The following is a 23,121-nucleotide window of genomic DNA, read 5'->3' as shown; positions in this document are numbered from 1 at the left end:
TTTTATAGGGTGTGGCCAGGGGAAATTTACTTCAGTCATTCAATTGCCACCTGGCCACATTGCACACTTTTCTAATTAACTAATAAAGCAAGTATACAATAAACAATTCAATTCACCTGTTGCTGAGCATATACAGCCACCAAACACACACTTTGCTTGTGCAGGGCCTCTGCCCTATCACAGTGTTATAAAAACAATATATATATTATAGGGTGCTGTGTGGATATTGTACGGCACCAATATAATTTTATATCACCAGTACTGATGCAGGCTCCAGCTGAAACGTAGTCTACTTGAGAATCCGAGGGTGTCACTTCAGCCAATTGCTAATATTGGACAGTAGAGGTCGCTGTTGCACAGGGAGGCAAATCCCAGCCAGTTTTCCTCCTCCAGGTCAATGCAGAGCACCCTGTGAAGATCACAGCTCGACACAACCGGGATTCGAACTCCTGATCGCATTACTCTCCCAGATCTCATACAGCATTTAGCTTCCGATTTATAAAAGCATGTTGCTTGTGAGTTTAGGCATAGCTTGAACTTGTAATCTCCACCAGTAACACAGCGTGATGTGCTGTATGTAAGTCTCACAGCTGCGAAGCTTATTGAAAACATTCTTTGCTTCTGCTCAAAGATGCATTTCCAGTCAAAGTTTGAAACAAAGCCTGATTATAATAGAAAGTTAATAAAGATTGGATTGTTTTCCCTAATCCTCTTTACTGCACAAATATTCATTTTTGTTTTTGGAAACCAAGCTGTTATTATGCTTTGCTGAATCAGGCACATTTCTTTGTGAGCTGTAATTCTTTGCAGTTTTAAAGGTGGAGGGGATGTTTTGAGGCAATGTAATAAATGAAAGAGTGAGAGAGACAAGGGACACAGAGAGTCAGGTACAGCACAGGGGTGCGGGGTACAGCGCAGGGGAGCAGGGTACAGCACAGGGGTGCGGGGTACAGCACAGGGGAGGATCATACAGCACAGGGGAGCAGGGTACAGCACAGGGGAGGATCATACAGCACAGGGGAGCAGTGTACAGCACAGGGGTGCGGGGTACAGCACAGAGGAGCAGGGTACAGCACAGAGGAGCAGGGTACAGCACAGGGGTGCGGGGTACATCACAGGGGAGCAGGGTACAGCACAGAGGAGCAGGGTACAGCACAGGGGAGGATCATACAGCACAAGGGAGCAGTGTACAGCACGGGGATGTGGGGTACAACACAGGGGAGCAGGGTACAGCACAGAGGAGCAGGGTACAGCACAGGGGAGGATCATACAGCACAAGGGAGCAGTGTACAGCACGGGGATGTGGTGGTACAGCACAGGGGAGCAGGGTACAGCACAGAGGAGCAGGGTACAGCACAGGGTGCGGGGTACATCACAGGGGAGCAGGGTACACCACAGAGGAGCAGGGTACAGCACAGGGGAGGATCATACAGCACAAGGGAGCAGTGTACAGCAAGGGGATGTGGGGTACAGCACAGGAGAGCAGGGTACAGCACAGAGGAGCAGGGTACAGCACAGGGGAGCATGAAAGAGGCATAGCACAGTACCTAATGTACAGTACACCGTTTTTTATTTTACACGTTTTTTTTTATTTTACACATGTTTTATTGTTGCGGCTGCTTGGTAAGGCAAGCATGGCACTGAAGTGAAAGCACTTATGCACTGAATCGTTGAGCACAGCAGCTACTGTGGAGATGGGCTGACACAGGCATGTTGATGTAATGGAGGGGACTGGATTCCGTAGCAAACAGAATTAAATGAAGTAGATGAGGAGAGTCCTAATCCCATGATCAGTGCTGCTAGTTTTAAAATGTGCAAAAGGAATTGCGAGCCAGAATCAAAGATCTGCATGTGCCCAATTCCAACATATTCTGTAACAAAGTTTACATTCCATCGTGCCTTTACCATGGTTATACTATGCATTTACCATACTTTACCAGGGTTTGTCAAGTTTTTTTTAATAATTTACCATACCTTTCTGTGCTTTACAATGCTTTCACTGTGCTTTCTTATACCTTGCAATGTTTTTATTTTAATGCCCATTCCTGTATCACATCTGAAACAATGCTTAACCACCTCTCTATAGTTTTATTTTTTAAACCTCACAAGCCAGGATTTTTCATGTGCAGAAACGGAATCTAGTTACATAAATAAAGTAGCTTTTCTCATTTCAAACATGCTTGGGCATTGCAGGGTTAAAGCGAACCTTTGTGTGTGTGTGTGCGCGAGTGTTTAGGGATAACCTGCATCACCTGCTCCAGCTAGCAGCATGAAGTATGTGGGAGTTCTGTGCAGGCGAGGACCACACTCTAGCAGCTCCAATAGCAGGGCTGTGAAATTCCTATTTAGGGATTATTAGGGTCACCGTCTGTGGGAGGGTTGATCAAATATGAATTAATGAATCATCCAGTCGTTCTTTGTATTAACACGGGGATCGTGCGCTATTTATTAATAGCCTGCCCCCTCCTCACGATGGGCTCTTCACTGTGTGCAGGCGAGGTGAGTGTTTATTTCTGTGCACACCTAGTGTACTCTACCAGCAATCAGCCTTCACTTATTTTAAACACACGGTCACACGAAAATAAGGTATAATTTCGTTGTAGGGGTGCACTTTGAGAACAGGCTGCTTTAGCATTTTTTGGAGCATTTTTAACTGTTATTTTAATTTTCTCTTGAACTACATTGTTATGATATATTTTGTTAAAAGCTGTCTAAATGTAATGCATCAAAGAGCACAGCTACAGTTCAAAGAAAAAAGTATCTGGTACTTAATGGGTTGAATAAATAACTGATTAAGACCTGGAAGGAGGTGATTGGTTCAGTAATTTGGGTACAAAAATCAGGAGGGCTCTGGACTTTGAGGACCCGAATTGTGCATCTCCTGTCCAAGGGGAGCCCGTAAGTAACTGGGGTCAACAAAACAACTCCCTGCATCTTACCTGTCATGCTCTTCCATTCACTATACAGCAGGTCTCAAATGTGCAGCTTCGAAAGAAACACGTATAGCGGCTAACATGTATTTTAGTTTTAAAGCGTGACAGATGGGGCACAAGGTTGAAGAAAGTTCTCGCGTTGCTTGCCTTGCCTGCCAGGAAGTTTGTTGAAGTGAGAGCCGGCACCTTCTATTTATAATGCACATTTTCTATTGCCTGCGTGCAGTACCTTACGCTTTTCTCTATTAAATGTCATTTGCCATGTGTCTGTCCAGTTCTGAATGCTGTCTAGATCATTTTGAATGACCTTTGCTGCTGCAACGGTATTTGCCACTCCTCCTATTTTTGTGTCGTCTGCAAATTTAACAAGTTTGCTTACTATACCAGAATCTAAATCATTAATGTAGATTAGGAAGAGCAGAGGACCTAATACTGATCACTGTGGTACTCCACTGGTTACCTCGCTCCATTTTGAGGTTTCTCCTCTAATCAGTACTTTCTGTTTTCTACATGTTAACCACTCCCTAATCCATGTGCACGCATTTCCTTGAATCCCTGCTGTGTTCAGTTTGAGAATTAATCTTTTATGCAGGACTTTGTCAAAAGCTTTCTGGAAATCTAAAGGAGAAGGGATAGTAAAAAAAAGGACATAAATCCAATGTAAAGCTGTGTGTTTAACATTCTGTAGGCGATTGCAGCTAAATAATGTGTACGTTCTCCACACCATGTTGATCCATTCACTGTACAGTTTGAAAAGATACATACTTTTTCGCTAACCTGTTTTTTTTTTTTTTTTTAATATAAAGCATTCACATTCCTGTCAATAACCAACCAGCGGTTTTGCCTCCTGCCTTCAACAGCTGAAATATCTCTCTGCTTGACTTTCTGAGAAGTGTGGATTGAGGGTTTCATGTCCTGGATGGTTCTATTGCCCACACTCCCTCTCTCTGCTCTCTGAAGTTCAGCTGCTGTAGAATTCTTTAAGCTGTCAAACACACAGACAGAGAGAGAGAGGCAGGAGGGGACACACACACACACACACACACAAACGGTCTATTAATAACGAAGATAAACACATGTAGCCAGCCCTGAATTGCGCTCCACTCCAATCCATCCCCTCCCGTTTCAGTCTGTTGACTCCTGCCCTTCAAAACTGAACAGGGTTTGCTGCAGCAATTCAGCTGAACGCTTTGATGAGTCACCCAGCCTATATCACAATAGGGAAATGAATAAACACACGCAATGCTTTTAGCATTTATATGTTACAAAAAAAAAATTAACAAAATGAAAATTGTCAGGCAGAGAACAAAAGCTGCCTCTCAACCTAACCCTTTATTCTTTGTTTCCACACTGTATTATAAAATACAGAGACAAACAAAAAAGTTTAAATTATGCAAAACTAGCAACCTTGTTTATGGTATATTTTGCAAAAAATATTACAAAATATGTAGCAGAGACAAATACAGAATTACATAAAATAAAACACTAATGCCATAAAATGAAGTTAGCCTATAGTCTGATTAAACAGCAATCACTCTATTATAAATAAATAAAAAAATAAGTAGGTACTTAAACAAGCTGCTAATTAATGAATTACTTACATCTCAGTGCTGCTAGCCTCTCTGTAGTGCCAGCACACAAGCATTCAGCACAGAGCTCTCTCAGTGCTGCTAGCCTCTCTGCAAGCACACAAGCATTCAGCACAGGGCTCTCTCAGTGCTGCAAGCCTCTCTGCAGTGCCAGCACACAAGCATTCAGCACAGAGCTCTCTCAGTGCTGCTAGCCTCTCTGCAAGCACACCAGCATTCGGCACAGGGCTCTCTCAGTGCTGCTAGCCTCTCTGCAGTGCCAGCATACAAGCATTCAGCACAGGGCTCTCTCAGTGCTGCAAGCCTCTCTGCAGTGCCAGCACACAAGCATTCAGCACAGGGCTCTCTCAGTGCTGCAAGCCTCTCTGCAGTGCCAGCACACAAGCATTCAGCACAGGACTCTCTCAGTGCTGCTAGCCTCTCTGCAGTGCCCGCACACAAGCATTCGGCACAGGGCTCTCTCAGTGCTGCAAGCCTGTGTGCAGTATATATATAGTGTGGAGTAGTGGTTTGGGCTCTGGACTCTTGACCAGAGGGTCGTGGGTTCAATCCCAGGTGGGGGACACTGCTGCTGTACCCTTGAGCAAGGTGCTTTACCTAGATTGCTCCAGTTAAAAAAAAAAACCCAACTGTATAAATTGGTAATTGTATGTAAAAATAATGTGTAAAAAATAATGTAATTGTATGTAAAGAAAATGTGATATCTTGTAACAATCGGTGCCAAGCCATTCAGCACCTCCGGTATGCGGTGCTCGCACTGTCGACTCTTCCTGAAGCAGAGTGCCGGCACTCAGCACACACAATGTTGTAACTCCAGCGTGTGCATTGTAACCAGCTGTGGTGAGCGCTCTGCTAAAATCCACAGTGGCGCATTTATCCTAAACTGTTGCTTTAGTTATAAACCTCGGAGTGTTTTTTGTTTCTGTGTTTGTGCAGTGCTATTAATTTTGCTGTTTAGGGTTTACCCCAGACTGGTTAAACAGTACGCGTAACTGTGCTGCTCTGGCACTCGGGGCTTGTGTGAGTTATCAGGCCCCTAAATCTGTTTTATTAGGGTAATAGGATGGAAAGGTTACATTTATTAAAATAAAAATAATAATAAAAATGGTTGTAAAAAGACCAAAATCCCATTTGGCTTTTTTTTTTTTTTTTTGATTAGAGAACGTGTGCACTTCAGGCAGATGAAAAGACCTAAGCAGTGCTCATTAAGGTTTGTGTTTACACGAGACAATTACTGTTAAATACTTTGCCTGTTGTAATAGACTGAGCGCAATCTTGCAGAGAGAGTCGGAGAGGCACGGGCGAGGGTTGCCAGATTTCTGACACAAAAATAGCGACCTCCTTCTTCAAAACAAGACCAAACAAGCGCAACCCATGTTAGAGTATGGGCGTTTATGAAAATTCCAACCCGCGACTCTCAAAAACAAGCCCAATCCCGCTTATTATAAGCAGACTTGGCAACTCTGGCTCTGGCAATATTGCCGGCGATTTTTCTGGTGTGACGTCATTTTACTCATCATGCCGAGAATAAGTGCAGCGTGGAAGAAGATGTGTTGCTGATTGTATTTTTTTTTTTTTAAAGTTAAACTCTAAAGGAGACTATGTATGAAACGATTATATATTACAGTACTATATCCACCTCTGATGGTATTGACGGGCTTGGCATTTTTAATTGAGTCAAATTATAACCACATTTTCATTAACGGTAATTAAAGGACCGTGTTGGACGGGAGATTGTTCCTTTTTGAGAGGGAGAGTAGATATTAGTTCTGAAGATTTTGACGACCCTGCTTGGGGTAGACTGCACAGTACAAACTGACCACGCTTTTGAGAGATACAGTACTGCCTCTTAATTGACACACAAGGATGTTTAATTTAATCACGCACTAGGTTTACACGTCACGCCACGCCACGTGTTGATGAGCCATATTATGCGTGAAAAGACCACGTGAAGTTATTAAAAAAAAGAGGTAAATTTACACTCGTCACAGGCGACAAAATATTATTTAAAAAAGTGAATTAAATGTATTTACTATTCTGGTTACTATTGAAAACAGTCGTGCGAAACAACACGTGACTAGTAGTAGACAGTGTGAGCTAAATTAAGCAAATGCGTGTTTGTAAAAACGAAGTACCATATTCAGTCTGCTAACAAAACGTGCACGATTTAATTTTGCTAACGTGAACTCGTATGTTGGTACGTTTATCTGCTAAAAATCTGAATTGGGATTTTTCTCAAAGGTCTGGTTGACAGATCCTAGTTGTGGCGTGGACGATCGTCCAAAGAATTTGGTTGAAACTGGTCTATATACACGTAAGTACAATTTTAACTAAGATGCCTTTTAATTTATTAATGTTTATATTTGTACAATACTCTACCCTAACAGGCCTACCGCATGGAACCATTAATAATATTCTGTCGTGGGTAATTACATTTTTTAAAATATCACTTTCGCTATATATATATATATATATATATATACATATATATATATATATATATATATATATAAAACGCACGCTTTCTCTCAGTCTTCAATATTCCAGGTAAACATATTTCATTTTTTTAAAGAGCGAAATAATACACACTTAACACGTTCAGGCCAATGTGTTTTTTTTTATTTTGTTGAATGACATTAATTAAAAGTTTTGACTTTAAATTTCCAAATGCTGGTGGTTCTATTTTCAGTTGCTTATTCAAAGTTTCAAAAACGACACTCCACCTTAATTAATTCAAATGGTGTCGTCTTTTCTGAACACAATGTAATTGCCAAGTACGGTAAGCAAATACTGATTAAAATAAAATGCCACTGTATATAATTGGATTTGACAGAAACTTACTTGAACAAATCTATTTTAAAACGAGTGGCATGTTTGAGTGCTTGAAAATACATACCGTTTCACTTTGCGTGTTAATAACCTGATTAACACTGCGGCCTGAAAATGACGTCATTATCCTTCCGAATTCACGTTTTCAACGCGTGATGATTCTTTATTATTAACCCATTAAGTACCAAATACATTTTCTATGAAAAAATCACAACGCAGGCTGTATTTGTGTAATTTGATATGATTCCTATTCTAAAGTTTCCAGTCTTTCAGAAGTGTAAAATGGCAGGCATCTTCACATCTATCCCAGCATCCTATTTTGAGGACAGTCAAGTTAGACGAGCTCTTAATCAGAGCAGTGAAATCTCACGCCCGCTATGAAGCTCCACACATAGGAAATTGAGCTTTATCATCACTGCGGGGAGGAAAACACCAAGACATTTATCATTATTTTATGTCGAGGCGTCATAAAAGCATCCGAAGGGTCGTATTTGCAGAACAGTTACGTTTACACAGTTTTGCGGTTAACAAACTTTGAGAAACTTCTCATAACAATATAGTTGGAGAAAATTAAAACAGGTAGTGCCAGTTAAAAAAAATAAAATAATAAAACTTCCAAAAAACTCAGCACTTGGCACATGGGTTGAAGGAGTGTGGCACTATTGTATTAGACTTGCCAGATTACTGTGAACACCAGTCATTTATTCCCTCATTTATAATTTACTGGCAGGGTATTGCAAATGCATTTGTTTGGACACGCTCTGAATTAACTGATCACACTTGCATAACTCGTACCTGCGCCTGTAGGTTGACTATTAGGAGCTGTTTGTGCAGCTATAAGGGAAGGAGCGATATGTTTAACAGGGGCTGCTGCTCAAACTCCTGTCTCCTGAATCATTTCAATAGTAGACTTCGATGAGGGCAGTTCTGAACCCCAGGACTGGGTGCAGCAGCAGCAGGGCTAGTGTGAGTTTCTAACCCTGGTAAACTATTACATGTACCCATGACATTGTGTCAGTCTCGTGTGTGGTGTTCTGTGAATGGTGATAAAACCACTTTTATTTTCCGCACAGAGGATCTTGGCTTGCCCTTTGGGAGGAAAAAAGCCTGCTTTACCCTTTTAACACCATTAAAGAGATTTAATAAAAAATTAAAAAAAAAAAAAAACAGTTTTCTAGTCTTGGCATTGTTTGACAGAAGTGCTGTGGGAGGCAGAGAAAGATGTAAGGGGAGGGGGAACCACTTAGATACAGCCCTTAATAACCTCTGAGAGAGCTGTGCATCAATACCTGTCACCCATAAAAACCACAGCAAAAGCACATCAATGTATAATAAAACACAGCGAGAGCGTGTAAAAGCACAGGTAGCATTGTCCAGCAAAGTTAAAAAGCGTGGCAAACCATGGTAAACTTAACTATGTACTGCAGTATAACCATGGGAGAGGCCCAGTGCATGTTTACTGGGATAAGGGTGGTTTTGAGTAACTGGTTTGTTGTTTTTGTTTCCCACTCCAGGTAGAGGTGCTGGACTGGGAAGCAAACCTGATTCTCCCCTCTTCTGTGCCCCAGCTGTTCACTTCCTCTGAGGCCCGAACAGTCATGCTATTGGACAGAGGAGACGCCACTCTCGGCAACCCACCTCCGGCACAGCCAATCCGGAGCAGAGCCGGCGTAAGATTGTGAATGAATGTTCCATCATCCATAGCAGGGCTAGAAACAAGACTCCCATTGCATAGCAGTGGCACCCGTTCCAGGTTTTACTACAAGCTTGATTAGCCCCAGGCTATAGGTAACAAGCTCAGGTGTGTCTTATTAAACTTGCTGTAAAAGCAGGAATGGATTAAACTGCTTTGCAAGTGGAGTCTTATTTCCCTCCCTGATCCTAGCTATTGAACACTCAAAATAGTGGTGAACTTAGAAATAATACTGCGACTTGTCATCACAAGAGTGCCTTGAGGTTTCTCTTGCTACAAAAAGTTGGAAATTTACTGAGCTCCTGAAAAAGAAAAAACTGAATCAGGCACAAGTCGGCGAGCAATTTGGTGTTTCTCGTTCTGGTGAGTTGCTTCACCATTCTGTTAAATAATGTGCACGTCTTGTATATTGCTGCTGCATTTTAAGGTGTAGGGGTGCTGCGTTAATTTAGTTTGACAGTTAGTTTATGGGCAGCAGTGTGGAGTAGTGGTTAGTGCTCTGGACTCTTGACCAGAGGGTCATGGGTTCAATCCCCAGTGAGGGACACTGCTGCTGTACCCTTGAGCAAGGTACTTTACCTAGATTGCTCCAGTAAAAACCCAACTGTATAAATGGGTAATTGTATGCAAAAATAATGTGGTATCTTGTAACAATTGTAAGTCGCCCTGGATAAGGGCGTCTGCTAAGAAGCATTGAAAGTTGACAGTTAGTTTATTCACGTTAAGTTAACTCTAAGTAACCTCCATTATTTTTGCCTGACACTACTGTAATTTGTCTGGATATTTATTGTACTGAAGTGATTTTCGATGCTCGTTGGATCGGTAATAATCGTGTTTTCTGACAGTCAAGCTAAAAAGGGTCAGTGCCACTGGGACCGAGATGTGTTCGCCCCTCTATTCCTGTAGACAATTCATAAAGAGATGCTGAGGGAGTGTGAAGTGACATTTCATTAAACTGCTCATCAGAAAATTCTTTGAATTCCCTGGTTGCTAGATAGATTCTAAAATGCTCGGATAGAAACAGCGTTCCCTCGAAGCTTTTCAGATACTGAGAGATACTGTAATGGTGTTAAAATACTTTTTAGATACTGAGAGATACTGTAATGGTGTTAAAATACTTTTTAGATACTGAGAGATACTGTAATGGTGTTAAAATACTTTTTGGATACTGAGAAACTTGTTAGAAACTTGTTCAGTATCTTTTTAGATACTGAGAATCAATATTCCAACACAAGTATCTTAAAAATTATACAATTTGCTTTAAATTTAAACAAGACATTTATTGTGGCTCTGCCTCGGATTCTGAATCGTCCTCCGATTTATCTGTATAAAATAAATCTAGAATCTTTATGAAGCCCTGTCGGTTGTTATCATAGATATAGGCTGCATGCTTAACTGGTAGCTGCATAGACTTGCTTTATACTACTGTATAAAACACTGGTGCCTGCACTGCCTTTAATTGTAACCATCTTTAGGGCTACTAATCTTCCATTTTTGGGAATAGCAAATTCTGTTTTTAAAAAATGGCCAGTTGTTCCCCCCCCCCCCATTTTTTTATCAACGTATTAATAATTAAACATGGCATTTGAACATAAATATAATGTTGACAGTTAAAATAAGTAAATTAATAAATATTACCACAATTCTTTCTTTTTATGAAAGCCAAGATGTTCAGTAAGACTCTTGTAGCGGTCAGTAAAGCACCTGAAGACTCTTCAGACCTGTCATAATGTTTATAGACATCACTCGGCTCATTGTTGGCATTAAACTGAGTAGAAAAGAAAACTAAATTAAATTAGAAACGGTTCAGAAAAAAAAGGTCCAGCACTGTTGTGAGAATCGTATTTACAGTCTTCCACTATCAATGTGGTTCAGTCTACAAATGAAAGTGTTTTGAAAGGACCTGTTTAGCTTATTGCTGGCATTACAATAACAATAAGCAATCTGAAACCGTTTAGGAACAGTCCAGCATTGTCATGTGAGAGCAATCCTATGTACAGTGCTGCAGAGTTTTACTGGCATTACAGTAACCAGGATAAAATATGAAACACTGATTAAAAAAAAGCATACTGTTAACTGACTTGTCGCTCTACACCAGTGTTTATGAACCCTGTTCCTGGCGGCACACCGTGTCTGCTGGTTCTCGTTCCAACGCAGCGCGAAATTGCTAAATTGAACCGTATCAACAAACGAAGAGCTTGAAAATAACAGGAACGTGCCCAGTTAATCACTTTATTAGTTTAATGAAGGGTTCAATTAAGCAATTGAGCGCTGCGTTGGAACGAAAACCAGCAGACAGGAGCAGGGTTGGGAAACACTGCTCTACACAGGTTCAGTGTTGTGTATCTAATAGCGCCCCTTTAATGTAAACGCTTAATTAATCCTCCCAATTGTTTGCTGATTCTGCTTTGTTAAATTTAGCAAATAAAGAGGCGTGTCTCCGGACAGAATGTCTTCATGAATCAAACGGTGTGTAGTGTAGTGACTACATCCCTTACACAGTAAAGCGATCCGTTTCCTTTGAATGTGTAGCTGGAAGAATAGCTTGGAGCTCGTTGCTTCATCGTCAGATAATATAACGTAATTAAGAAACGGCCATGGTTTAATATTGCTAATTATAGCGTTATTAAAGGCAGGAAGCAGGTAAAGAAATAAACTAAAGAATAATTAAACTCGCAATTAATTTGGCTTGCTTACTTCGGGGAAAGCCCCGTCTGAGCGCAGTACAGTTTTCATAAAAAAAACGTTCAAGATTCTTAAGTTAATTCTTAAGTCAAGGTTCTGCCTATTGAAAAAAGTAGAGTGCTTTTCTGTGTCGACTACACCACTGCTGGCAATATGATCTTTTAATGGTATTGACTCCTACATGATCAATGGAATGACAGCAAAACTCATATAGATAATCAGATTATTATTATTATTTTTTTAGCCCTGTATGAGCATTGTGATTTATTTATGTTAGTATTCAATTATACGACAAGTTCAAAACCGCATAGCTCTTGAGCAGCACCGAGCAGCGCTCTCTATAGAGGCAGAATCACCAGACGCCTGCTTTGGAATGTGACGTGCGTTCTTACAGAGGGAAATCAGAGAATCGTCTGCAAGACAGACGCAAATATGCTTATGTTAATGCTTTGCAAGAATGCTCTAAAAATGATTTATCTCGAGAGGCTGGAGTCTCGATTGATGTTGATATTTATAACAACTTCCGAAAGTTGGTAAACTGAGTGCAAAGGCTGTTGCCAGTTACTGCAAAAAATGCACGCATTTTAACCTTAGAGGGAATGCTGGACGGAAATAAGACTCCCATTGCTTAGCAGTTTGATCCATTCCTGGTTTTACTATGAGTTTAATAAGACACACCTGAGCTTGTTACCTACACACTGGGGTTGATCAAGCTTGTTGTAAAACCTGGAATGGGTGAAACTGCTATGGAATAGGAGTCTTATTGACATCCCTGAAATAACTTTATTTTAAAAAGTAAATGAGCAAAAAGCAGACAGATTAAAAGAAAGTGTTAGAGAGAAAGAACTGCTAATGAGGGAAGAAGTTCATTTTCATCCACCCCTAAAACACACATAATTACCCTGGCGCGGTGTGAGTGTTAATCACATACCTTGTTCTGAATTCTTCATGATGTGTTGATGACTTAAGTAGAACTTAATTACTTTACCTGTCAGGTTTCTTTTATGTGGATGGTGTTCGTATGGTACGAGCCGGCCTGTGAAGTAATCAGCATTAAATCAATGAAGGATTAGCAGTGCTGACGGTTTTGCACTGCTTTCAACAAAGTACAAAAGGGTGTGTGTGTGCACAGAGTAATAAAACGTTTTGATGCTTTTCTTTTCTTCTTTAACATTTCGCTCAGCCCCCTCTTGACACTGGGGTTGTACCGACAGACTGGAGAATTGCAAACGTAATACCAATCCACAAAAAGGGAGACAAAACCGATCCAGGTAACGACAAAACCGAACCAGGTAACTACAGACCAATAAGCCTGACTTCTGTTATATGGAAACTTGTATGGAAACTATAGTAAGATTTAAAATGGAAAATTACCTATATGGTAACAATATCCTGGGAGACAGTCAGCATGGTTTTAGGAAAGGGAGATCGTGTCTAACTAACCTGCTTGATTTTTTGAGGATGCAACATCGACAGTGGATAATTACAAAGCATACAACATGGTTTATTTAGATTTCCAGAAAGCTTTTGACAAAGTCCTGCATAAAAGATTAATTTTCAAATTGAACGCAGGAGTATTTCAAGAAAATGCCTGCAAGTGGATTAGGGAGTGGTTAACATGTAGAAAACAGAAAGTACTGATTAGAGGAGAAACCTCAAAATGGAGTGAGGTAACCAGTGGTGTACCACAGGGATCAGTATTAGGTCCTCTGCTATTCCTAATCTACATTAATGATTTAGATTCTGGTATAGTAAGCAAACTTGTTAAATTTGCAGACGAGTGACAAACACTGTTGCAGCAGCAAAGGTCATGATCTAGACAGCATTCAGAACTTGGCAGACACATGGCAAATGACATTTAATAGAGAAAAGTGTGAAGTATTGCATGCAGGCAATAAAAATATGAAATTGGAGAAGCAATCTATGAAAAAGACCTAGGAGTTTGTTGACTCAGAAATGTCTTCATCTAGACAATGTGGGGAAGCTATAAAAAAAAAAGGCCAGCAAGATGCTCGGATATATTGTGAAAAGTGTTGAATTTAAATCAAGGGAAGTAATGTTAAAACTCTACAATGCATTAGTAAGACCTCATCTAGTATATTGTGTTCAGTTCTGGTCACCTCACTAAAAAAAGGATATTGCTGCTCTAGAAAGAGTGCAAAGAAGAGCAACCAGAATTATCCCGGGTTTAAAAGGGATGTTCGATGCAAACAGGCTATAAAGAAATCCGAAAAAGGTCAGCACTCAAAAATTAGAAATTATTTCCTTTATTTCAAATTAAAAACGTTAAAAAAAATAAAACAAAGTGCAGTTCTCAGTCACGGACGTGTTTCGCCCGTAGGCTTCATCAGCGTTCACAGGTGCCTGTGATACTGGGACCTTTTTAAGTAGGTAATAATTACTCAATTAGAAGAGATGTTAATCATTTTACAATCGATAAATAACATCTTATATTCAGTATAACACGACATGCTTTACATTTGAATAATCCTTGTCATTACATGAACAAAAATGAATGGCCTATTATACAATGTATATTTATCACACAATATATCAATGTCATACTTAGGCTAACACAGGTTAAAAAGAGTTATACTGATAACCCAGAGAATCTAGAGATTGGAGCGGAATGTATACAATTGAATAATTAATAGCAGTCATTATTGAATATTAAACAGTAAAGACACTCATTCATACCAAAACGAAACAATAAGTCAAATTAAATGAACTAGAGATATGGAGATAAATCTAATTGAATCTATTCAGTCTTGAACAAAGAAGACTACGCGGCGATCTGATTCAAACATTCAAAATCCTAAAAGGTATTGACAGTGTCGAGCCAGGGGGCTTCTTTGACCTGAAAAAAGAAACAAGGACCAGGGGTCACAAATGGAGATTAGATAAAGAGGCATTCAGAACAGAAAATCATAGGAACTTTTTTACACAGAGAATTGTGGGAGTTTGGAACCAACTCCCCAGTAATGTTGTTGAAGCTGACACCCTGGGATCCTTCAAGAAGCTGCTTGATGAGATTCTGGGATCAATAATTATTATTATTATTATTATTATTATTATTTGTTTATTTTATTTGACTTAGAGACTCGGGTGTGTGAACTGTGCATCAGCTGCAGAGTCACTTACAATTACGTCTCATCCGAAAGACGGAGCACAAGGAGGTTAAGTGACTTGCTCAGGGTCACACACAGTGAGTCAGTGGCTGAGCCGGGATTTGAACCGGGGACCTTCTGGTTACAAGCCCTTTTCTTTAACCACTGGACCACACAGCCTCCTCATAATAAGCTACTAACAACCAAACGAGCAAGATGGGCTGAATGGCCTCCTCTCGTTTGTAAACTTTCTTATGTTCTTATGCTTTTATTAGTGAACACTTTGATGCAACTTTATATAGCTGGTAATTCAGAGTTATGAACGTAGTCGCTAAAGTAATATGAAATAACAAATCACCTGGGAAGTGATCTCTCTCCTGTTTGTTAGGCAGCCAGGAGATGGCAATGCGAGATTTGCACTGTTTTGTTCTCCTTAAGGTTTTATTAAAAAATGTACTTCTCACATCAATCAGGGAAAACGTCTCTCAGCTGATTTCTGACTTCAGTTTTTATTGTGTGTGTGTGTGCGTACATTTGATCTGGTTGCCCGGATCTGTCTAGCAATTGGAGGTGCAATACAACCAATTTCCTGGTTGAAAATTGTACAGATAATAATCAACAGTGCATTGAGAACACTATGTTATTCAGCTGAAACCTCCACACAAAAGCTTTCTGTTGCAACTCCAGGTTACAAATCAGGCTCCCATTGCACAGCAGTTTGATCCATTCCTGTTGTATTAGGAGTTTTGAATAAGACACACCTGACCTTGTTACCTTCACACTGTGGCTGTGGAAGCTTGTAGTAAAACCAGGAATGGGTGAAACTGCTGTGCAATAGGAGTCGTTTATTAAAATGTTAGTTTTGGTATTAAAAAGCAGGAAGAATTTTTTTTTTTTTTTTTTTTAGTTTTTGACATTTGTCATCACAAATAAATCCATTAAAAGGAGCTTTAGTCTTGCAGTGTGCAAGGAAAGCATGTGTTACTGAGTAGCTAGCTAAGTGAGGCGGGGAGCTTCAAAAAGGGCATCAGTGATTTCAAATTGATTAATTAGGGCTGCAAAATGAACCATGGAGATCAGTAAGTGATTAATTGTAGCATCGCTACAAGCAAGTCATTTGTATTTTATATAAAATACAGTTTGATCCTAAAACTGCCTCGTATATTTATTAAAGAATCCAACAACAGTGCAGATCAGTTTCAAACAGTTTTTTTATCTTAACAAATGTCATTTTCTTCCCAGCTAATAGGGACATAACAATGCCCTAATGTCACGATACCACACATATCGTGATGTGCAGGTTGGGATACGATCTACGTCGTGATACACATGGTGGTCCTGATGATAGACTAGAGCTCTTTGGTTTGACTAGAAACATGCTTGCTTTTTCTCAATGCAGAGAGTATTTTGATAAGTATATTAATATACGCATGTGTGTTTTGTAGCATTTCTTTATTTTTGCTTCTTGCTGTTGAATACGACAGTGTTCCCTATGCATGGAATAGTGACCATTATTGGCTGTCTGATGTTCCATTAGGAAAAGCTGTTTGTTTGAAATCATGAGGGCTCCGCTGGGTTGTGTGTCTGCAGGTGTCTTGGAGTCTGAAGATCAAGAAGAAGCTGAAAGGGGTGACCCCGTTTTTGGGGAAGTTTCGTCCGACAGTGGGGCAATGCTGTCACCAGTGCACCCCGGAGAGCTTGGTAAGGGGGACGCACCCACCTCCAATTGAATAGCCAGCCCAGGCCACGCCTCCACCAGCTCCTCGTATTCTTTCATTCCGCAAGGTGTAGTCACGCATCATTAAAATGTGCAGGTTCATAGGTATGGTTGATTGAAGATCTGCATCCAGGGTGAATACTGTTCTTTAACAGTGCAGGCACATGCACGGGGCCCTCATAACAGCACAGTGCCTGAAAGGAACACACATCTATTTACCAAGTATAGAAATGTTTATAGGAGGCGAGGAGTGTATGGTAAGTTTGGGGGTGATTGGTGTCAAATTTAAGAATATTCCAGTATTGATCCCAACTCTCGTTTTTTCCTATGCTTTATCATAGTTCTGTGCAGAGTGCCTTGCTTTTCTCAAGTCTTTTGCAATGCTATTTATCCTTATTCAGGATATCGCAGGAAACTTTTCTAATGAAAAATCACAAAAGGGTTTAAAAAGGGGGGGGACTAATTAAAATGGCATTTAAAGGTTTATTTCAGACAAATGCAGTGTAATGTGTGCCTTTTTTTTCTAGGGAATGAAGCTGCTCAAGAATTCTCCCTCTCTGGGATTCCAGAATGTCCTGCATGTAAATGAAACCCGCACGAGGTACTTCTGCACCGCACAGCACTCACACTACAGACCGCTTCAGGCAATGTGTGTTCCGCATTATACGAGAATGCAAATGCTAGTGTAATGGCATTATGGGCCTGTGGCAAAGTGGTTAACTGTGTGCAGGTGATCAATCAGACAGACAATGATAATCCAGGTGCAATGGTGTTTAATTTTTTTATCCAATTGCCTGATGGCGAAACAACAGTAAACAATAACCATGTTAACAAGCAATACAGCGGCGTGTATTGCTCTGTTTATAATCCACGCGTTGGTCCTGAAATAATACACAGTCCCGTTCTTATTCACCCACATGTAACACAAACAGAAGTCCACAGTGCGTGCTCTAGTGCTCGTAGTGACAATACAGTTCTTCAGTGAAAGTAACCTTTAACCATTCCAAAGGAACAGATCACATCGCTACGTCCCCTTAAATACTGTCACCCATGACCCCTTGCCACATTGAGTGCCACATTGTTTCCCTTCTGGGTCGATGATTTAGTGTACCATAGCTCCGCCCCCTTTCTAGATGGCCAACTTCCACCTAACCCTGGGAATGAACTGTTGGGCCATCCGGTCCAGGGTACTCTGTTCCCTTTATACAGCACCCTCGCAGGTCAGAAGGGAGATCTAACACCAAGAATCATTCGATCTCTGTCACAGGGCCAAATGGGAGCAACGACCACAATGCCTTGTGACCTGTTCCGCGCATACCGCATTATAACCTGTTCTGCGGTATAAAGTGACGCTTTATAACAAGGGAGCACTGCATGTTATTGAATGGACCTGGAAGGCAGGAGTGTGTGTAATCAGATCTACCTCCTTTATAGCTGCATGATGAAATCCTAATAGTAAACCTTGAGACTTCTTCAGGCAGCTGCGATCAAGCTTTTATTGTGAACTGGCAAACACAACCTTTATTGCTTTTTAATCATGTTTAATATTTACCTTTTAAATTCCAGATTTACGAGGGAATTATTATTGCTTTATTTTTTTGTACACTTGCCAAAGCAAACGAGTAATAAAACAGAAGATATAAAAAATGTTCACAAATGTTTTTTTTTTCACCTCCCTCTCCCTTTTGTTTTAAATCGTTTCTGCAGCCTTCTACCGTGAATTAGTTTGAAATCCCAGAGGCTTCATTCACTGTGGAGCAGCAAAGTGCAGTCTAAATGTGCTGGTTCATCGTTATGCATGTTTAATCAATGGAACCGGGGGAGTAATTTATAACCAGGCTGGGGGTCCTTTCCCTGTTTTTTTTCAAATTTCCATTTCAAAAGGGCATGTGATCCCCACCCTGGTGCAGACGGCATAATAGCACCGTACTGAACAGGTGGAGACGTGTATAAAATCAGGGGTTTGACGGGTTACAGCCAAATGCTATCCGAAACGTCTGAAGGAGGCTGGGATTGCTGATGCACGTTTTGGTGAAGACTGGTGCAAACTCAAGGCAGTTATCTTGTTCACCGTGTAGAGTGTGGCTGACAGATGGACACTCTCGGCGCATAAGGGTTTTTTTTTTTGCCCCCCTTTGGCAGGTTCAGAGGCTGGCTGGTGAGGCGGGTGTGCGGGTTGCTTTTCGTTCAGGAGCGCAAGGTGTACCCCAGCCCAGCCGGAGACAGAGCAGAGCGGGTGCTCCGCAGCAGCAGGTGAGGGAGGGGGATGGATAGGGGGTCAGACTCCCTCTGTAGTTTAAGGATGAGGCATACAAAGTTTTTTACAGTGTTACTATTTTCAGTTTACATTGAACTATAACTAGTGAATCTTACAAATGTTCCTTAAACAGCCCTAAATGTTTTGTGAATAGGGCCCGGTGACTTAAGTATATCTGCATGTGTTTGTTGATTTTTTCTTTGTGTTCCAGAGTTCAGAGCCTCATTTCCTCTGGCGGGCCAACAGGGGGTGCTGTGGCAGGAGAAGGGAGCTCTCACATTGGGGAGACTGCAATAGCAGCGACGGCCAGGAGGGGGCAGGCTGTGCAGATCCTGGAGGGGATTCAAACCTCAATCTCCTCTCCTTTACTCAGGTCTGTATGCAGGTAGCAGTCGTAGTAAGCTGAAGGGTGCGTCTGGTTGCCAGCATACACTGTCTCGTTCTAACTTTGTTTGTTTTCTCCCCAGGCTAGCTGGGTGGATCCTGCTGAAGCTTCTCGGCCGCATGTTTGCGAATGTGCAGGTCAGCTTGAACCAGCTGGCAACGCTGCACAAAGCTCCACAGCTGGTAGGCATGTCTGTTTGAAAGTGCTAACCAACAATACTCTGAAATCACCTTTCCTACCTCTTAAGTAGTACGAACATGTATGATCTACATCTTGAATTACTGAGCCTACAAAATTTCTTATAACAAGATTTTGTAACACTAGGTTTCTGTAACATTGGTCTCTTGTGCCCTCTGCTAGATAGTGACTGAATTACATATAATAAATCATCACAAAAATGTCAGCCATGTCTGTAAACTGGCGAAAATCGCTCATTGAGAAAGAAGTATTAGAAATAATACTGAATTCAGATTATGATTTAAATTCAAATACATACAATTCTTCCACTGAATCGGATGTCAGCGAGTGTGTCAGTGAAGACATAAGCGAAGAATATTTCCCATCAACATCAAGTGACAGTAAAGAGGCGGGGCCAAGCTCTGTGCATTGCTCCATGCTTCAGGAGTATCATACGCTGAAGCATTAGACTCTCTCACTCCCTCCGCCCCCACAACCTGTTTACCCAGATATGATTCATTCGTGTCTCTCTCTCGCTCTCTCCCTCTAGTTCAGCCCTTTTATTTATTTTTTGTTAGGACGTGGTGTTTTGTTGTTCCACCCCGTTGTTTATTGTCTATCTGTTATTTTTTAGTCAAAACCTTTCCCTATGACAAAATAAAACATATTTATTAAATTATTTGTCTGTATTTCGTCAGTGTTCATTACATACATACATACAAACATCTAGTTTTCAGCTTGTTTCTACGCTGTACTCATAATAATCGAGCCCATGCAGAAGACAGAAAAAAAAACTCACTCCCGTAGGACCGGCAGTGCATTTTACAACTCGCTACTCAGTTAATAGCTGCTCTAGCATTGTTGCCAGTCCTGTGTTGTGTAGAGAATCGTCTGTTTTTTTCAGTTCAGGATGTGCAAGTACTTCAGATACAATGCTTACAGATAGACTGCTGCTCCCTGGTCTCTTTGCCACAGTAGATACGTGGTGAAGATTGCAGCAGCTTTTACAGCATGTACTTTTAAACTGAAGTTAAAAAAAAAGTCGAGCAAAGTAACAGAAAGTGGTGAAATGACATTGCTAGTGCAGTTAAAGTATAGTGATGAAAATCAGACTCCCATTGCATAGCTGTTTGATCCATTCCAAATATTACTGTGAGTTTAAGACCCACCTGAGTTTGTTACCTATACACTATGGCTGATCAAGCTTGTATTGAAACCTGGAATGGGTGAAACAGCTGTGCAATAGGAGTCTTATTTCCATGCCTGAGATCTAAGTGGAAGTGGATTTGAACCCCGTGGCTGGTGCTGCATTTGTTTTCTTTTCCCTCCTCAGCACGGGGCTCCACTGGTTTTCGTCGCCGTTCACAAGTCCAGTCTGGATTACGCACTGGTGCCACTGGTCCTGTTTTGTCACAGTCTGAGGGTTCCCTACATGGTCAGCAGCACAGATCTGGAGCACACCTGGCTCAGGTAAAGCCCATTCGCTGCTCCTAAAGCTGTAGGGAGAAGCCCATGCTGCCATTTGCATGATTATACAGCATGGAGTTCCCCCCCAACAAGTACAGACCCAATGCAGAATTTGTGAATGAAATGATTAGCTAATAGGAAATAGTTCTGCCCATATGGTTTACAGGGATGGAAGTAGGACTCTTGCATAGCAGTTTGATCCATTCCTGGTTTTACTATGAATTTAATAAGACACCTGGACCTGTTACCTGCAGACTGTGGCTAATCAAGCTTGTATTTAAAACCTGAAATGGGTGAAACTGCTATGCAATAGGAGCATTGTTTCCATCCCTGTTTTATTGAGGTACAGGTTGCCTTTGGGGGAAGTAATGCTGACTAAATGTGTCAGACATCCTTCACTCGTGGACTAATGTAGATAAAACTGCTTAATAGAATCACTGGTTAATAGAATCAGACGGGTGTCGTAGTCAGGCATTGCCTCCCCTCAGCTGTTCCTCTCCACTCTCCAGTGAAATCAGCAGCTGGTCTCAGAGCTGCAGTGTCTCTCTTGCATGGTGTAAACCAGAGTGGTTCTCATCTCTATTCAGGCCCATCCTGCAGAAAGTGGGCGTGATCTTCGCCCCGCGCTGTCCAATGGGGAAGAAGGACACAGAGACTGGCGCTCTGCAGTGTGCTGTGCTGAGCTCAGTGAGTTATCTGTGAATAAATACACAAGTATAAAGAATTGTTACACCTGCCTCTCGGTGTACGCAAAATGTCTTGCCTTGTAGGTTAAATGAATTCTTGTCCTTGTCTGTATCCTAATCCATGTTGTCTGTGTCACAGTGTGTGTCTCTTGCTGTATGTTTTCATTATGTTTTTCTTGCTGTGTGTGTTTTTGTGTCTGTGTGTGTGTGTGTCCCCCTCTGTCCCACACCTGCTGTTGTGTGTCATTCTTTCTGATCCCTCTGTGTCTCTGAGCTCCTGTCTCTCTCTCTCTCTCTCTGTGCTGCAGTGTCTCTCTGAGCTCCTGCCTCTCCCTCTCTGTGCTGCAGTGTCTCTCTGAGCTCCTGTCTCTCCCTCTCTGTGCAGCAGTTTCTCTCTGAGCTCCTGTCTCTCCCTCTCTGTGCTGCAGTGTCTCTCTGAGCTCCTGTCTCTCCCTCTCTGTGCTGCAGTGTCTCTCTGAGCTCCTGTCTCTCCCTCTCTGTGCTGCAGTGTCTCTCTGAGCTCCTGTCTCTCAGTCTCTGTGCTGCAGTGTCTCTCTGAGCTCCTGTCTCTCCCTCTCTGTGCTGCAGTGTCTCTCTGAGCTTCTGTCTCTCCCTCTCTGTGCTGCAGTGTCTCTGAGCTCCTGTCTCTCCCTCTCTGTGCTGCAGTGTCTCTCTGAGCCCCTGTCTCTCCCTCTCTGTGCTGCAGTGTCTCTCTGAGCTCCTGTCTCTCCCTCTCTGTGCTGCAGTGTCTCTCTGAGCCCCTGTCTCTCCCTCTCTGTGCTGCAGTGTCTCTCTGAGCTCCTGTCTCTCCCTCTCTGTGCTGCAGTGTCTCTCTGAGCTCCTGTCTCTCCCTCTCTGTGCTGCAGTTTGTCTCTGAGCTCTTGTCTGAGGGGCAGCACCTCCTGCTGTTCCTGGAGGAACCTGGATGTGTTGAGCGGCGCCCGTCTCCCTGCAGCGCGCAGGGGCTGTCCTGGGTTCGAGAGGCAGTGTGCAGTGGAGTTGTGCCCGACGTGGCGCTGGTACCAGTGGGCATCGCGTATGACGCACCACTGGAAGGGCTGGGGGGCTCTTGTCAGCAGGTACAAACTTCTCAAATACTCCTGGCCTCCTCTTAATATATGTTTTAAATTGCATTTGGCTGTGATCTAAAAAGGGGACCCTTATGTGCTGATCGTATCCATACAGGGTCAGAAACTTCCACCACTCCTGCACTCAGTCCTGGGTTTCAGAACTCCTTATTCAGGCATATTATTGCAATCAACAGGTGCCAGGAGTTTGAGAAATCAGGCTAAGTCTGTTCTAAGTTAACTGATCACATTTGCATAATTCTTGACTATTAGGAGTTTGTTTCTGCAGCTATAAGGGAAGGAGCAATATGTTTAGCAGGGGCTGCTGCTCAAACTAACTGGCTACTAAATAATTTCAGTATAGACATCGTTGAGGGCAGTTCTGAACCCCAGGACTGGGTGCAGCAGCAGCAGGTTTAGTGTGAGTTTCTAACCCTGCTCAAACTCCTGGCTCCTGATCATTTCAATATTGATAATAATAATAATAATAGACTTCACTAAGGGCAGTTCTGAACCAGGACTGGTGTGT

The 23,121-nt window shown here is 41.8% G+C and overlaps 1 protein-coding gene across 2 annotated transcripts in view; it reads left to right on the top strand.

Moving 5' to 3' along the window:
• The first annotated feature begins 5,843 nt into the window (after positions 1-5,843).
• The window catches only part of LOC117397772 (glycerol-3-phosphate acyltransferase 2, mitochondrial), a 35,206-nt gene continuing 17,928 nt past the window's right edge, over positions 5,844-23,121 (top strand). For both annotated transcript variants that reach the window (XM_059008677.1, XM_059008676.1), the window contains exons 1-10: positions 5,844-6,836; positions 8,866-9,021; positions 16,427-16,537; positions 17,081-17,154; positions 18,696-18,806; positions 19,022-19,183; positions 19,278-19,377; positions 20,706-20,842; positions 21,427-21,526; positions 22,392-22,604. In XM_059008677.1, coding sequence (XP_058864660.1) covers positions 8,950-9,021; positions 16,427-16,537; positions 17,081-17,154; positions 18,696-18,806; positions 19,022-19,183; positions 19,278-19,377; positions 20,706-20,842; positions 21,427-21,526; positions 22,392-22,604 — 1,080 coding nt within the window. In that variant the 5' untranslated portion in view covers positions 5,844-6,836; positions 8,866-8,949. The remainder of the gene's footprint in view (positions 6,837-8,865; positions 9,022-16,426; positions 16,538-17,080; positions 17,155-18,695; positions 18,807-19,021; positions 19,184-19,277; positions 19,378-20,705; positions 20,843-21,426; positions 21,527-22,391; positions 22,605-23,121) is intronic.

The sequence above is a fragment of the Acipenser ruthenus genome, chromosome 37 (genome assembly GCF_902713425.1).
Source record: "Acipenser ruthenus chromosome 37, fAciRut3.2 maternal haplotype, whole genome shotgun sequence".
Lineage (NCBI taxonomy): Eukaryota > Metazoa > Chordata > Actinopteri > Acipenseriformes > Acipenseridae > Acipenser > Acipenser ruthenus.
The sequence above is the reverse complement of the archived record's forward strand: the minus strand, read 5'-3'. Positions and strand labels throughout refer to the sequence as shown.